A 15,331-nucleotide genomic window follows, 5' to 3' on the forward strand; every position below is an offset into this window, starting at 1 on the left:
ATGCTGATGATTGACTTTATCTGTGAGTCAACTGCCAGCTGAACAGACAACCTGACATCATGATGTGTGTGTGTGTGTGTGTGTGTGTGTGTGTGTGTGCGTGTGTGTGTGTGTTGGCATTGAGCTCAGGTTCCCACCATCTCTCTCTTCTCACCCCATAATTTACGAACGTAGTCCTCACTCATTCACAGCCAATACAGTTTATGACTAAGTTAATCATACAATGTGTAGTGTGTGTGTGTGTGTGTGTGTGTGTGTGTGTGTGTGTGTGTGTGTGTGTGTGTGTGTGTGTGTGTGTGTGTGTGTGTGTGTGTGTGTGTGTGTGTGTGTGTGTGTGTGTGTGTGTGTGTGTGTGTGTGTGTGTGTGTGTGTGTGTGTGTGTGTGTGTGTGTGTGTGTGTGTGTGACAGTTAGCAACCTGCCACAGTTGCATCAGCTCTCCCCCTCACTTGAAGCTCCCCCTCTTTACTATCTATCTTCTTCATTAAAATCATTCACACTATCTGACAGTTGTTGGTGTGAGCTACAGATTGCGTTGTCATCCTTTTAAACATCTGCAGGAGCCTTGTTGTGTGAGTACTGACAGGTGTATGGTGTTTCAGCGTGTTTCTATATTTACATTTCCACTTTTGTATTGTAGTTTTAATGTTGTTGTTTTTTTTAAGTGATGCTATTTTTTGTGTGGCCTTTTTGCCTTTGTTGGACAGCTGGAGAGAAAAGGGCAATGTTGGGTGGAGTGAGTAGGGATCAACATGAAGCAAAGGGCCGAGGTCGGATTCGAACCCACAGTCAATGCGACTAGGACTATAGCCTCCGAACATGGGGCACGCAATATAACCGCTAAGCTATCGGCGCTCCCCCTTTTTACAAATACATCCAAGAAGAACCACATCGTTAACAGATATCTGCTAAAGTTAATGGCTTTCAATCGTTTCTCTTATGCATGCACTGTATACCCATATGTGGAACACACACACACACACACACACACACACACACACACACACACACACACACACACACACACACACACACACACACACACACACACACACACACACACACACACACACACACACACACACACACACACACACACACACACACACACACACACACACTCTCCTTCCACTGCTGCCATAGTCAAACATGCACCAGTCCTTCTTCTTCTGCTGCCTTCTGCTGCCATCTAGTGACCAAAGCTGGAACTGCAGGCCTCATTCACTCAGCAGGAAAATCATTTCCTTCATAATTTAGGATCATTAAATGAATTTTAAATGATAAAGCATCACGCAAAAACTAAAACACAAATAAATGAAATAAATATTTCCTTTTATTTTTGTTTATCTGTTGGTTGTTTGCAGCAGAGTCTGTTGAAGGCTGGTGGTGAAGCTCTTCACCTCAGCGTGTTTGTTTTAAATGTGACCAACATTTAAGTGAAGCTGGCTGTGGTTGTATAACAGCGCATGCCTGGCAGTAATTGTTATATAATGACATGTCTTATGTAATGGCAGCCCACAGAGGGGTCAAGACAGGCCAGATTTAACTCTGATTTAACTCCGTCTCACTCAGTCTTCATGTCACATCCACCATCCTCCTTTCTTTCACCTAATCAAAGTTTGTTCTTCATGTTGTGTTTTGAAGATCTTTAGAAAGATAATGTTGAGAAAAGAAAGACAACCTGAAACACTCGAGATTTTGGTCTGGAGCCTCATTGTCAAAAATTGTTTACATCATGACATTTCAGAAGAGACAGAAAATGCAACAGACAACTTCTCATTGTTTACTCTTCTGTCCTCCCTTTCCTCCCCTACTGCACCCTCTCTTCCTCCTCTCTCTCCTCTTCTTTTCTTCCTCTGTCCTCCTGTCCTTCACTCCTCCCCTCTAATCCTTTCCTTTGACCCCTGACCTCCTTCTAACCTTCTTCTCCTCCTTAACTCTTCTTTTCCTCTGTGATCTATCATCCTTTCCTCTCCTGTTTCCTAACGTCCTCTGTTCTACTTGTCTTCTCCTATCATTGTCTCCTCTCCACTTCATTCCTCTCCACTTGTCCCCCTCTCCTTTCCTCCTGTCAACCTCTCATACTCCTCTTTTTCTCCCCTAATCCCTTATCTTCTCTAATGCCCTCCTCCTGTCATCTTTACCTGCTTCCACCTTTCCTCTCTCCTCTCCTCTCCTCTCCTCTCCTCTCTCCTCCTCCAGGCAGCTTCAGGAGCTGCAGAGGCAGAAGGAGATGGAGCGTGAGCGTCAGGAGCGTGAGCGCCTCGAGCGAGAGATGCAGGAGCGGGAGCAGCAGGAACGCGAACGTCAAGAACATGAACGTCAGGAGAGGGAGGCGCAGGCGGAGCGGGAGCGCCAGGAGCAGCAGGAGCGTGCAGAGCGTGCCGAGCGTGAGCTGATGGAGCAGGAGAAGGCAGAGAGAGAGCGAATTGAGAGGGAGCAGCAGGAGCAGTTGGACAGAGAGCAGCAGGACTGGGAGAGAGGGAGACGCATCTCTAACGCCGGTGAGTGATGCACTTTGGTTTGTGGACACACACACACACACACACACACACACACACACACACACACACACACACACACACACACACACACACTTCTACCAGGGTTTGGACTGCAGACGTAGGTAGTTGATCTTAGTTTGCATGAGCACAGCAGTGAGAAGTGATTCTTATACATCCTAATGAGGAGTTTGCTGTAATGATTGATGCACATATCGTGTTGATGAAGTGTGGATTTCAGATTTCAGGTTTAAAGTTTTTTTAAAGATCCTCAAAATGACGTTTTGGATGCTTTTTGATGACATGCTTCACTTTAAACTTAGAGAAACACTTCCTGTAAAATATCTGAAAAGAAACACCAAACTATTCTTCACTGCAATAGTTGTTAAAATTTTGCATCTAAGAGCTGCTCTGCCAATTCCTTGGAGTGTTGCATTGTGGGAAATATTTAGTATTTTTTTTATTTTACCTTTATTTAACCAGGCAGGTCATTAAGAACAAATGACCTGCCTGGCGAATAAAGATGATGTTTAGCGAGCAAGAAGAGAGCGTGAGCTATATTTAATTTTCTTCAGATTGAATTGATTAGGTGTTTAAAACAGAGTTATGGTGCGACGTGTCATCAGGGCAGCAAGTTGAACTTTAATTTGGTCAATCGTTTTCTGAAAGGGAACGTCAACATCGACTGAAAAGTCAGCTGAAAGTGTCCCGTGTCTACATTGGACTCAGGCTTTCCCAACCTCAGGGTCTCGACCTCATCGCCTCAGATGTTTATTTATTCAGCACTAAGATGTTGTATATAAAGATGAACAGAGGCTACTGTGGGCCATAGCCAACGCTAAAACAAGAAACCTGCAGAGTCCCTGTCGTCAATAAAAACTATTAGATGGTGTGTGGTGATGTGTGAGTTGTTTCATGTGGTTTTAGGGGTGAGTGCATTATTTTTGAAAGAGCAATGTCAGCCCAAACACCAGTCAAACAAACACACACACACACACACACACACACACACACACACACATCTTTAATGAAGATGTGAAGTGATGCTCATGCGTGGGAGTAAACTGTGGTCTTCCTCCTTAAAATATCCAGTTTATTATCTTTAATAAACGTCCTCCTTGTCAGTGCTCCGAGCGTAAGAAGCTCATTTAACATGAACTTCATGAGCTGAGTTCAAGTCAGGTTTTTTAAAAGCAGAGATAAAAAATGATTTCAGTTAAATATAATCCAGGAGGAGCGCGCTCTGACTTTAAACTGGAGCTGTAATGGATCGGAGAATCTGCTTCATGTAAAGTCTGGGTCAGTAGGGAAGGCCGCGTTGTGTGGCACGCTTCACTGCCATGATCAGCTCATTAGCATATGCATGCATACACACACACGCACACACACGCACACACACGCACACGCACACACGCGCACGCAGATCGGTGGTGTTACTCAGAGGCTAAAAATACATCATCAGGGTGAACGCTGGTGAGAGCCCCAGGCGTGTGTGCGTGTGTGCGTGTGTGTCGGGATAAGAGAGAGGAATTATTTCACATTTCATACATATATGATATATGTTTCTGATGAATATTTAACATGCTAAAGAGTCCTGTCTCTCTGTGACAGGATCATCTCTGTGTGTATCTGTAAACGTTTTCAGGTTGCACTGATTGTTATTTACAAACGTAACACTGACGTCAGTGAAGTGTTTGCTTCTAACATGTAGGTGTCTCAGTACATCTTAAAAAGCTGTCACTCTTCTCTTCATTTATTAAAGGAGCAGTATGCAACTCTGACACCTAGTGTTTAAAATGGGTATTGCAGTCCACATTCAAAACATTGTAGAGAGCTGTCCCCCCCCCCCTCCACCCCCCCCCCCCCCCTCCTCTCTAGAGTTGATGCTCATGCAGGTTGCCATGTGGTGGACTCTGAAGCTTCAATGTTTATCCAGCTCTGCATGTTGGTTTGACCTGATAACTGCTCTCATATCTGGTAAACTGAGGGGCGTCCAAAACGGCCGTGTGGGGGTGTCTTAAAAGTGCCTACCTTCTCTGGTCCAAACAAATCCAGAGCATTCAGGAGCAGAATCTAAAGTTAGAAGGAGGACATACTGGCTGCTGCATTGTTGTCAGAGAAGCTTCAACATAGCATGTTTCTTTAATGTCTGATCAGATAGTAAGATATCTTTATCATTTCACTCACTACATATCTTACAGATTGATCCTTCAAGAAGTGTGATGTACCCCTTGTCCTTAAAATATTCCCCATGTACTCACGACTTTAGAGCAGCTGAATTTCAATTTCACTGTCAAACCCGTTCCTCAACATTTTATTCTTCAAATTGTTTTACTTTTCTCTTTTAAGGACCCATATCTGCAATGTTTTCCTAATTCATTTAATTCTGCCCAGCTCAATGGAACGTAAATAAACGTCTCATGTTTAACCTGCTAGATGCTAGTTTATTGTTTATTATATTGTAAAATAAGTCGTTGTTGTATTTAGCTAAAGAATTTAACAGGGATGATCAATTCAGTTGGATAGTGGGCAAAAGTTAGCACCAGCTTGACTTGCAGACTTTTACCAGGTCTCTTCGTTTAGATAAGGAGGATGATCCAGTTCCCAGTAAAAACCCTTTAACACATAAATATTGATACTCGGTATCTTTGAACACTCAGTTTGCTGTAAGTCCTGCAAGATGACTTCACTAAAGATGAGTTCAATGGTCTTGATTTGTCTAATCTCGTGTCTAAGTAGGTCTGTATCTAGGCAGCTGATTTGCAGTGTTTGCACTGACAGTCAAAAACATTCAACTTTAAAATATGGAGAAGTACAGAAGCCCGAAGGGGACATATATCCATAGTTTATTTGACTCTTCACTGAAACGAGTAAATCTGTGACGGTTTATTCAAGATCTCAACTCAATTATCTGCTCATCTAGAAACGACAACAACACTGGTGTTCCTGTGACAACGAGTTCATTTATAAAGATCTCTAAAGGGTGAGGGGATAAACTGAAATCAACAAGCGTTGTTATCCCAAGAACGAGAGACATAGGTCGACATCTCGACAAATCAACCAAAATGTACCACCAGGCTACAAGTAACAAAAGTGAAACCATCAGTTTCCTGCCTGGGAGAATAAAATAAAACACTTTGTATGGACGCAATGATTCAACGAGTTTAAAGAGAGAAGACCCCGTTACACATCAGCTCTCTTCTTCTTCTCCTCCTCCGATGTTTCAGACATCTGCCTTACTCAGAGAGTACATGTGCATCATCTGAAGAGATTATGTTCTGCATCTCTGCATCAAACACACACACACATATATACACACACACACACACACACACACATATACACACACACACACACACACACATATATATACACACACACATATATACACACACACACACACACACACACACACACACACACACACACACACACACACACACACACACACATATATATACACACACACACACACACACATGCACATGCATATGCACGTAGCACTCACGCACACACGCACAAACACACGCACAAACACACGCACAAACACACACACACACAGTAACACACTTCGTACTGCGACTTAAATTTTTTCTTTAAACATCTTGAGCGTGCGTTCTTTAAAGTATTTTCAGATTGTATGTTGTTGATGTCAGTTAGGGAAATGTACATTTGTATTATGGGATTACATTTTTGTATTTAAAGTGGTAGCCATGACTACAAAGCCGTCCTCTTCCTTGATGTTACCTCTTTGTGTTGTTGTTTTGCAGAGGAGCTCGGCTACAGTGTGTCGTTGCTGTCATGAGTGTGCACGTGAGCAGCTCTCCATGTAGTGTGTGTCATTCACAGCCAATACAGTTTATGACTAAGTTAATCATACAATGTGTCCCTTGAAACCGTGTGTGTGTGTGTGTGTGTGTGTGTGTGTGTGTGTGTGTGTGTGTGTGTGTGTGTGTGTGTGTGTGTGTGTGTGTGTGTGTGTGTGTGTGTGTGTGTGTGTGTGTGTGTGTGTGTGTGTGTGTGTGTGTGTGTGTGTGTGTGTGTGTGTGTGTGTGTGTGTGTGTGTGTGTGTGTGTGTGTGTGTGTGTGTGTGTGTGTGTGTGTGTGTGTGTGTGTGTGTGTGTGTGTGTGTGTGTGTGTGTGTGTGTGTGTGTGTGTGTGTGGTGACTGTGTGTGGAACAGCAGAGCCAAGCTGGGGCCTCTCAGTCACATGAACCGCCCAGAGCTACAGAGGGCTGGGGGAGAGAGAGAGGAGGATGTGATGATGAAAAAGGATGGAAAAGGTCAAAGTGCAGCAAAAGAAGAAAAGGAAGGGGGGGGATTAAGAAGAGTGGTGTCGTGGTGGAGTTCTTGGAAATAAAAGTTGAAAAAGTCGGAGGCCAGTGGAAAGAGGAAAAATATGAAGGGAAACACTGGGGCAAATGGAAAAGAGATGTGAGAGAGAGATGTGTGTGAAGTGGAGTGGAAGTGGGAATCAGAGGATAAATGCAGCATGCAGCCGTCAGAATGTTCAGCTGGAAGGAGCAGAGACAGGAGGAGTCGTACAGATCCATCAGTTTGTCTTGACTGCAGTTTAGGCGTTCATGTGAAACCCAGCTCCCCTGCTGCTGTGTTTGAGTCCCGCAGACTCAGGTTAACGTTGTGATTTGTATCTGAGAGAGAAATTCTCATTATGCATACCTCTGTGGTCATGTGTTTATATTTGTTTATGTCTGTTTTGGGATTTAGGTTTTCCTTGCAGAGACACTTAGAGGTGATATGCAGATATCTGGGTGCCGGTGGTGTTGTGGTTGGTGCGGTCCCTGTGTAAGGAGCCATTAGTCCTCCAAGCACACAGTACGGGTTCAGGTCCGACCTGTGGCTCCTTTCCCGCCTGGCATTATCCTCACTCATTCTTTCTCTGCCCGGTTTCTGACTCTATCCACTGTCCTATCTCTACGATAAAAACACAAAAAGCCAAAAAAAATCTTTAAAAAATAAACATCCAGCAGATATCATCTCTATCCTAACTAAATATATGTTTGAGTCATGACGGCACCGCCCACTCCGGGAGGCTGTATGTAGAGGCGTAATGTAGTGTTGTCATAGAAGAACCACAGACTGTAAATATTAATGGATGAAGCCTGAGTGACATCACCTGTATGTTCTTGTAGGGGGCGCTGGAGTCCCATAAATGGCAGTCTCCATGCTGGAAATGTTGTCTCAGTCTTAGGGTGCATCCGGATTGTCCCTCCTTAAGAAAAGGATGTTAGGCGAACACATAAAGGACTTCGTCGAAAGGCGATCTTGTTGCTCTGACAATCCGACCACATTTCCACTAGGCCACATCATTAAATGCGACGGGCCAGCGGAGGTTAATGACGTGGGTCTGCCGTGTTGAAACTACAATGTTCAGAAAATGGACTACTAAAAGCGCATCTAAAAAACTTTCCCCCGTGCCTTCTTAACAGTGAAATAATCTAATTACTACAAGGTTGGGATTGAAATAAAAGACATATAGACCACCAGGCTACAAGTAACAAAAGTGAAACCATCAGCTTCCTGTCCAATCAGAAATCAACATCAAAATAAATATGATTGTATGAAATGAATTGTTACATTAATATAAGATATAACCTACACATAATGTTTGAAGCATACAAATGTACAACTGCACAGCATTCTTTTTAAAAAAAAAGATATTTATTTCGTGCCTTTAACTCAGAAGGAGGACAGTGGACAGAGTCAGAAACCAGGGAGAGAGAGCGGGGAATGACATGCGGAAAGGGGCCACGAGTGGAAGTGAACCGCTTGAGACGAGAGTCTCAACACATGGGACAAGCGCCCTACCACTGCGCCCCCAGCGCACCCTACACAGCATTCTTAAGAGAATGAAATATGTTGAATCAAACATCATCTGATAAAAATGTCTCTTATCTTTTTATCTCTTTCATGATCTGTGTCACTTTACGATCATCATTAATGTTCCTGAACGGTCAGATGCGCGACTCGCTTTAAATGTTGCGGCCGCAAGGAATTGTGGGGCGGCATATCTCATCTCCTTTGGTAAAGGATGGTCCAGTATATCCTAGGCTAAAGGAGGTTATAAAGGAAGCATTGACCCACCTTTCCTTAACTTTTAGAGAATTTGAACGGCTCTTATCATGGCTACCACTTAAATGCTTCCGGGTCATTTCACTCAGTCAGGAACCTAACTAAGCAAAAATGACAATTCAAATGCACCCTAACTTTCAGTCAACCTAACGATAGGCTGAGAGCTGGAGCTGAGGCGAGTTTTAAGTCTTTTGATAAACATTACATTGCGCCCTCCTGTCAATCAGATCAGGATAAATGCCTTAGTGTGAATAACTCTTATCCTTCATCAAATCAAAACTGATGATCTTTTTTTTTTCATTATGTCAGTGAAATAGCTCAGTCTACAGTCCATTAAGTGTTTTAAATCAATTCATATCCATTAAAGGAAATCAAATCTTCAGAGAGATGTAGTGTCACTCTTAAGGGTCAGTGCAGAGGATTAACACCATCCCCACTCACACACACACAGCAAACATATGGCAGCCTCATCCTGCACTGTCAAGGCTCTGCTAAGCACCCAAACAAACACAATCAAGGTAATTAGTGTGAGAGGGTTCAACTCAGCAGGGAGCGACACTGTGAGGGAAAGACGAGGGATTAAAGACGGAATCATCACATTGAAAGGAGACAGTAAGACCTCCTGCCCACGGCTCCTGGAGAGAAGTAAGAAAAGCTGTTAAATACCATTAAGATCTCAAGAGTGGAGACGTGGGAGTAGAATAGAAAAAGAAAAAAAGTGTGCAAAATAAGATGAGTAAAAGAGGATTTAATAGTAAACAAAACATGGATGTAGTTTTATTCATCCCTTCAGGAGGTGACTCAGACAACAAGAGGACATGACACGGCTAACCACACATCACTACCCACTCTGCTCTATACAGCAAAGACAGGTACAAGCTCAGACACAGATACACTCTGGGGTCAGGGCCTGTCGACTTCTGATTGGTCCTGTACTCAGAGAATCCAGTGAGAATCAAACCACACTGACAGGGCTTCTCTTTCTATTGCGTCATCATTGTTGCAAACAGGATTTGTACAAACAGCAGTCGCCGCATTGTCTTCCATCACCTCAACAAAATGTGTCGAATCTGCACAAGTCTTATCACTGCAATAGAAGAAGAGACCATATGGACTGAGGAATCCACTCAGTTCTTTCAAGTACTTTCTGAGATAGACATTTCTTGTTCCTCAAGTGGTGTGTCCCACGTTATTGTTGTATGTCGTGGTTGTTTTGGAGGGTTTTACCATTTTACTCAAAACTCCAAATCTTTACCTGATGAAGTAAAGCCAGCAGACCTCTGAAGCCTCTGGAGTTTATTAATACCCGTGCTAAGTGAAGTAAGCAAGTGAATTTCAGTCACATGTGCATAAAAGAGCTTGACCTTAGATAATGAAAGGAAAGATTAGATGCACTCTATTGATCCTCCATTGGGGATCAATAGAGTGGCTCAGTGTTTGAGTCGGTCGTCTCTCAGTCGGTCGTCTCTCAACTGGAAGGTCGGGGGTTTGATACCCAACCAAAACATGAAGATCCAGTCAGAGGACAGAGTCTCTGCAGACACAGCCACCACCACACATGTATGGAGGCCCTGGAGACGATGGAGGATAAGTCTATTTAATAAAAAGCGGCTGTCTCTATCTTTAATGTTATCCTTTCATTGGACCCTGAACACAGCACTCTAGTTTCTCAACTCAGAAACTTTGTCATCAAACTTGTTGGTAGTTAAATCAGAGAAAATATGGAATATTAACTCACTGCAGGCATAGATATGTTCACTGTTCATTCTGTTTTTTATTGACTGTTATATTGATGTTTCTGTACATGTATGTGATGGGGGTCCATGTGATGAGCGGGGTATCCAGCTGCTCATCGAAGCGGCTTGTTGACTCTGGTTTTATAAAACTCTCTGGCTCTGTGCTTTGTGGTAAACTCTTGCTTCTCTGACTTGTTTCCCTTCTTCTTTCCTGAGATGAGACTGTGAAAGCTTTGTGCCTCTGGCTCTGTCCACAGCGCTAACACCTCTCCACTAACATCGTAGCAGCCTTAGAAACGTTTTGATACCTGGAGGAAAAAGTTTGGTAAAGCTCTGTGCTGGTTGTTCCTGCTTCATCTGCCCCCCCTTCTCTTTTTCCTCCCTTTCTCCCTCCGCCCTTCTCTCTCTCCTGACCTGCTGTCTTTCCCTCCTGTTTGCACGCTGGCTTCTACCTTCCTTCCTTCCTGCCTTCTTTCCTTACTTCCGTCTCCTTCCCTTCTGTCCTGTCTTGTCCTTGGGTTTGTCCATGTAGCCTTTGAGAGCACCCTGTACAACCCCACTCCTCAGGAGTACGGCAGGACATCCTCAACGCCCATATCTCCATCCACGCCCACCTACCCAGCTCCAGGGGTGCCATCACCCTGCTCCACAACTCCACCCACCCCCCCTTTAAGGCATTCGGCCTCCAGATTTGCCACCTCACTAGGGTCCGCCTTCCACCCGGTCCTGCCTCACTACGCCACAGTCCCAAGGCGACAGCAAGCCTTTCCCCAAGCACCGCCCCCTGCTGCAGCCCCTGCCCCTGTCCCAGCTCCTCCAGCTAAGTCTGTGGTGTGGTCAGCCTGTAATTTCACTCCCTTACCCCCCTCGCCCCCCGTCATGATAAGCAGCCCCCCAGGGAAGGCTGCAGGCCCACGGCCGCTCATCCCCATCGCAGCACCTTCCCCTCTCACCCAGAAGCCTCCATCGCCGGCTCCCAACGGCCCACCCATGTTCCCAGCACCTTCCCCCGTGACCATCCCACACAGCCACACCCCTCTCGGCATCACCTGCCCCACACCGCCTCCCCCGCCCACCCCACCCCCTCTTCCCTCACCTCTAGTCGCCCCTCTGTCTTCCTCCTTCGTCTCGTCTCCCCCCTCCTCATCCCAAGCTCCTGGTGTGCCCTTTCCCTCCACAGCACCCCCTGCTGCTGCAGCCGCTGCCACCTCTGCCTCTGCTGAGCACCTCTCCCTCCCCGTGGGCCTGGGCCTGTCAGGGCCGGGGGAGCCGGACACAGCTGCAGGCCCAGAGCCCCACCCGCCTCAGTGGGGCTCCACCTGTCAACCCCAGCCCCAGGGTAAGGCCTCTAGTCTGGACTTTGTCTCTCTCTTCTCTACCTCTCGTTCCCCATGCTTCTCACTACTTACATACTAACAGAGGGCTTTTAGATCTGTTAACCCTGATACTGAGCTAGACACAGCACAAAGCAAGTCCCATGAAACAAAAGGAAAGTGTCAGTCCTGGCTGATGACTTCAGATTTTTCATCCTAAGAGACGTTTCTTCACTTTTCTGCAGCTGCCTCTGTAGCGGTCACTCTGTTGTTTAGGTCTAACTGTTACATGTCAGTCTCTGCATGTTTGTCCATGTACTTGCCGCTTAGAAGTGCAACTGGCTCGCTTTTCATTGAGTTTGAAATCTGTGTTGTGTTTCAGTGTGGCATGTCCTTGTGTATGATAGTCATGTGTTCTGTGGACACAATCAGCCGTTACCTTTTCATCTCATGGTCGTCGTTTTCTTCTTTCATCCATGCACTAAAGTTCAGCTTTATTTTTCACCACTGTGCTGATTTGATCAGTTTGCCATTTGATTTTGTTCTTCAATGACTTTGCACTGTGTTCAGAAGTCTGGTGCTCTACATTCAACATGTTCCACAACAGGAGGCTCAGTCTGAAGGAAAGATTAGCACAGGGGTTCAGGAGTTTTCTCTTTCTCACTGACATGTTTCAGGTTAGCAAACGTTGAAAGCAGGGACACTCTCGATCATTTGATTAAACCTAAAATAAAACAGTGCTGAACATCCAGAGAGACATGTCTCAAGGTGAAAAAAAAAAAGTATTTTCCCTAGACGACGGCTAACATAGCATCCAGACATTTAAAAGCTAATACTACTGTTTGTAGTGTTTTCAACCATGCACACAACTCCTGATGTCCACACATTGTCAGAGTTAGTAGCATGAATCGCTGATTTTCTTTTACCTGCCAGCCCCCCCCCCCCCCCCCCGAGTCAAATCTTTGAAAGAAATGTAGATGATATGAAGTGTGAATGCAATATTCAGGATAATTGTCCTACAGCTGGTGGGTGGGGGAGACACTGTTATTTCCTGAGTGGTGGGCAATCAGTGTGATCTTTGTTCATTTAATGAAGCTACTTTAGCTCTGTATTTATCACTCGTTGTTAGTGAAACCACTTACATAAAGCATTGTTATTAAGGCAAAACCTGTAATCACAGAGTCTTTTTGCATCATGTCCCCCCCCCCCCCCATAATTTAAATTAGACATTTAGGGCTAAAAATATTTAGTTAAATCAGTTTTTAATAGGAGAAAAAAAAGAGCTTGCCCTTGTGGTCATATGACGCTTACAGTGCAGGTCTTAAAGATGTGTACAATAAAAATACATTATTGTGTTTTTTGCAAGGTTTATTTTCCTCACAATAATAATCAATATTATTAAATATCAAATATGATCATGTCTGAAGTCATATTTGTCGGCTCTGGGCTTTCAAGTTCATGCTGATGATGTTATTGTGTGTGTGTGTGTGTGTGTGTGTGTGTGTGTGTGTGTGTGTGTGTGTGTGTGTGTGTGTGTGTGTGTGTGTGTGTGTGTGTGTGTGTGTGTGTGTGTGTGTGTGTGTGTGTGTGTGTGTGTGTGTGTGTGTGTGTGTGTGTGTGTGTGTGTGTGTGTGTGTGTGTGTGTGTGTGTGTGTGTGTGTGTGTGTGTGTGTGTGTGTGTGTGTGTGTGTGTGTGTGTGGAACAGCAGTGTGTGTGTCTCCTCGGTGGTGTAGTGCAAGTATACCGGATTATTGTTCAGTCATCATAGGGTATACCATCTTCTAATTCTCCTCTGATTCACACTAATGATTGATTGACGATATTCAGTAGGATACCGCCTTTTTTCCTCGGCTGGTGAAGGGCTGACCCTCCCTCCTCCCTCCTCTGTCTCTAATTGGCTTGTACACACTGACTGAATATGCAGGAGGAGTCGGACATGTAACTGTTTATAACAGAGGCTGTTTACCCTCTGCTGGACGGGACACATGTAAGAGAATTCCCTCTTCTTCAGGCAGCACTGCACCACTGAGTGTCACTTAAAGTGTGTTTGTTTATTTGATGCTCAGTGCTTCGTCCTTGCTTCATTCAATCAAACAGCGACCTTCAGGTCAGACGGTTAGAACAAACTTTCAAAGCACCAAACACTCAGTAGGTAAAGGGATTAACTATACAAATCAAAGCTGTCTTCATGTCTCCCAGCCTCACGTAGTCGTATTAACCTTGTCACTACTTCTAACTATTGCTGCATGTCTAACACAATGTGGCATGCTCTCATACTTTATGTGTCTTCATGTTTGATGTCATTTTAAACCATCACTGCCCTGTAGGTTCATGACACTGGTGTCACCTGACGACGATGTCGGGTTGTCGGCGATTTCAGTGACTGCAACATTACTTTTATTTGAGAGAGAATGAAAGATTAATACTAAAAATCAGAAGTACTGATGGTCTGTACCCAGGCTGAGAGTTTTATCAGTTCTATCATTTTATCTGGCTCTTTAATTCAAAGCTTCGGGTGCTTTCAGTGTTCTGAGTTTAACGTAACAGCCAGAGAAACTATACTTAAAAAATGTGAGTCGACTCTGAAGGATCTATTGACTCAATCCTGCTAAATTTAGGGAGCAGTCTCTGCTGAAGTGAATTTTGCATCCTCATGTTAACTTTTTTGGATGTCTCAGAGGGTGCACTCACACTAGGCAAATTGTCTCTGTACTGTACTGAAGAATGACCCCCCCCCCCTCCCCCCTGAATTCCCCCACTGGCCTGCACTCACACTGCTCCAGGACTAACCGGACCTGAGAGTAATACAACACATGCAGGGCTTTACGTAATTATGAAGCATGCTAAGTTTACAAGGCAGACAGGCTAAAAAAAAATTAAAAGGGATGCACATCGGAGAACAAGACAGAGAACAAGACAGCTACTTTACTGACTTTGTGGCTTATTTTGAGTCATTTTATTCAGATACAGCCAGAACACTCCCCCTACGTTGTGTACCCGTACTTGTGCTCGAAAGTGTGAGTGCACCCAGAGTCAACCATGACTCCTCACTGACAGCCAGATGGACAGATGAGAGACGGGATGATCGTGTTGCAGTCAGAGCAGAGTTTCAGATTATTCATGTCCTGTAATGTGATGGTGTTCTAAAAAAAACGACAGTTTGAACTTATTTTTTTCCCCCCTCCCCATCATGTTGTCCCCTTCCCCACCCTCTATCCTCTCCCCTCCAACAGACGTGGTGCAGACCCCAGGGTTAGCAACCCCTCCCCCACCTCCACCCCTGCCACCCGGCTCCACTGTGACCTCGACTGCCGCCACCCTGGCAGTCACCCCCACCACCCCGGCAGGCCATCCTCCCCCGCCCCCACCTCCTCCGCTCCCTCCTACATTGACTCCAGGCGGGACCCCTCCTCCTCCCCCGGGTCCACCTCCTCCTCCTGGAGCCCCACTCCCTCCCCCAGCGCCACCCCTCCCTGCCGGACTGTTCTCTCCTGCAGAGGACGGCCCCATCTCAGGTTTGGCCGCTGCCCTTGCTGGAGCCAAGCTGCGCAAAGTGCCAAGGGTGAGCGCTTGATTGGGTATTTGATCAGTGGAAGGCTTGACAGCTCATGTCTACACCGACCACAGCGTTACAGAACACAAACACATTATTAAAGGGTTGAGCTGCAGATGCAAACACACAAATTTA

General features: G+C 45.1%; 1 protein-coding gene across 10 annotated transcripts in view; it reads left to right on the plus strand.

The window, feature by feature from the left end:
- Positions 1-15,331, plus strand: part of enah (ENAH actin regulator) — a 128,405-nt gene that overhangs the window by 99,058 nt on the left and 14,016 nt on the right. For 7 of the 10 annotated variants that reach the window (XM_065963868.1, XM_065963867.1, XM_065963865.1 and 4 more), the window contains 3 exons: positions 2,202-2,503; positions 10,862-11,668; positions 14,877-15,205. In XM_065963868.1, the coding sequence (XP_065819940.1) occupies positions 2,202-2,503; positions 10,862-11,668; positions 14,877-15,205 (1,438 nt within the window). The remainder of the gene's footprint in view (positions 1-2,201; positions 2,504-10,861; positions 11,669-14,876; positions 15,206-15,331) is intronic. The other 3 variants (XM_065963875.1, XM_065963876.1, XM_065963872.1) reach the window with 2 other exon arrangements.

The sequence above is a fragment of the Labrus bergylta genome, chromosome 15 (genome assembly GCF_963930695.1).
Source record: "Labrus bergylta chromosome 15, fLabBer1.1, whole genome shotgun sequence".
Lineage (NCBI taxonomy): Eukaryota > Metazoa > Chordata > Actinopteri > Labriformes > Labridae > Labrus > Labrus bergylta.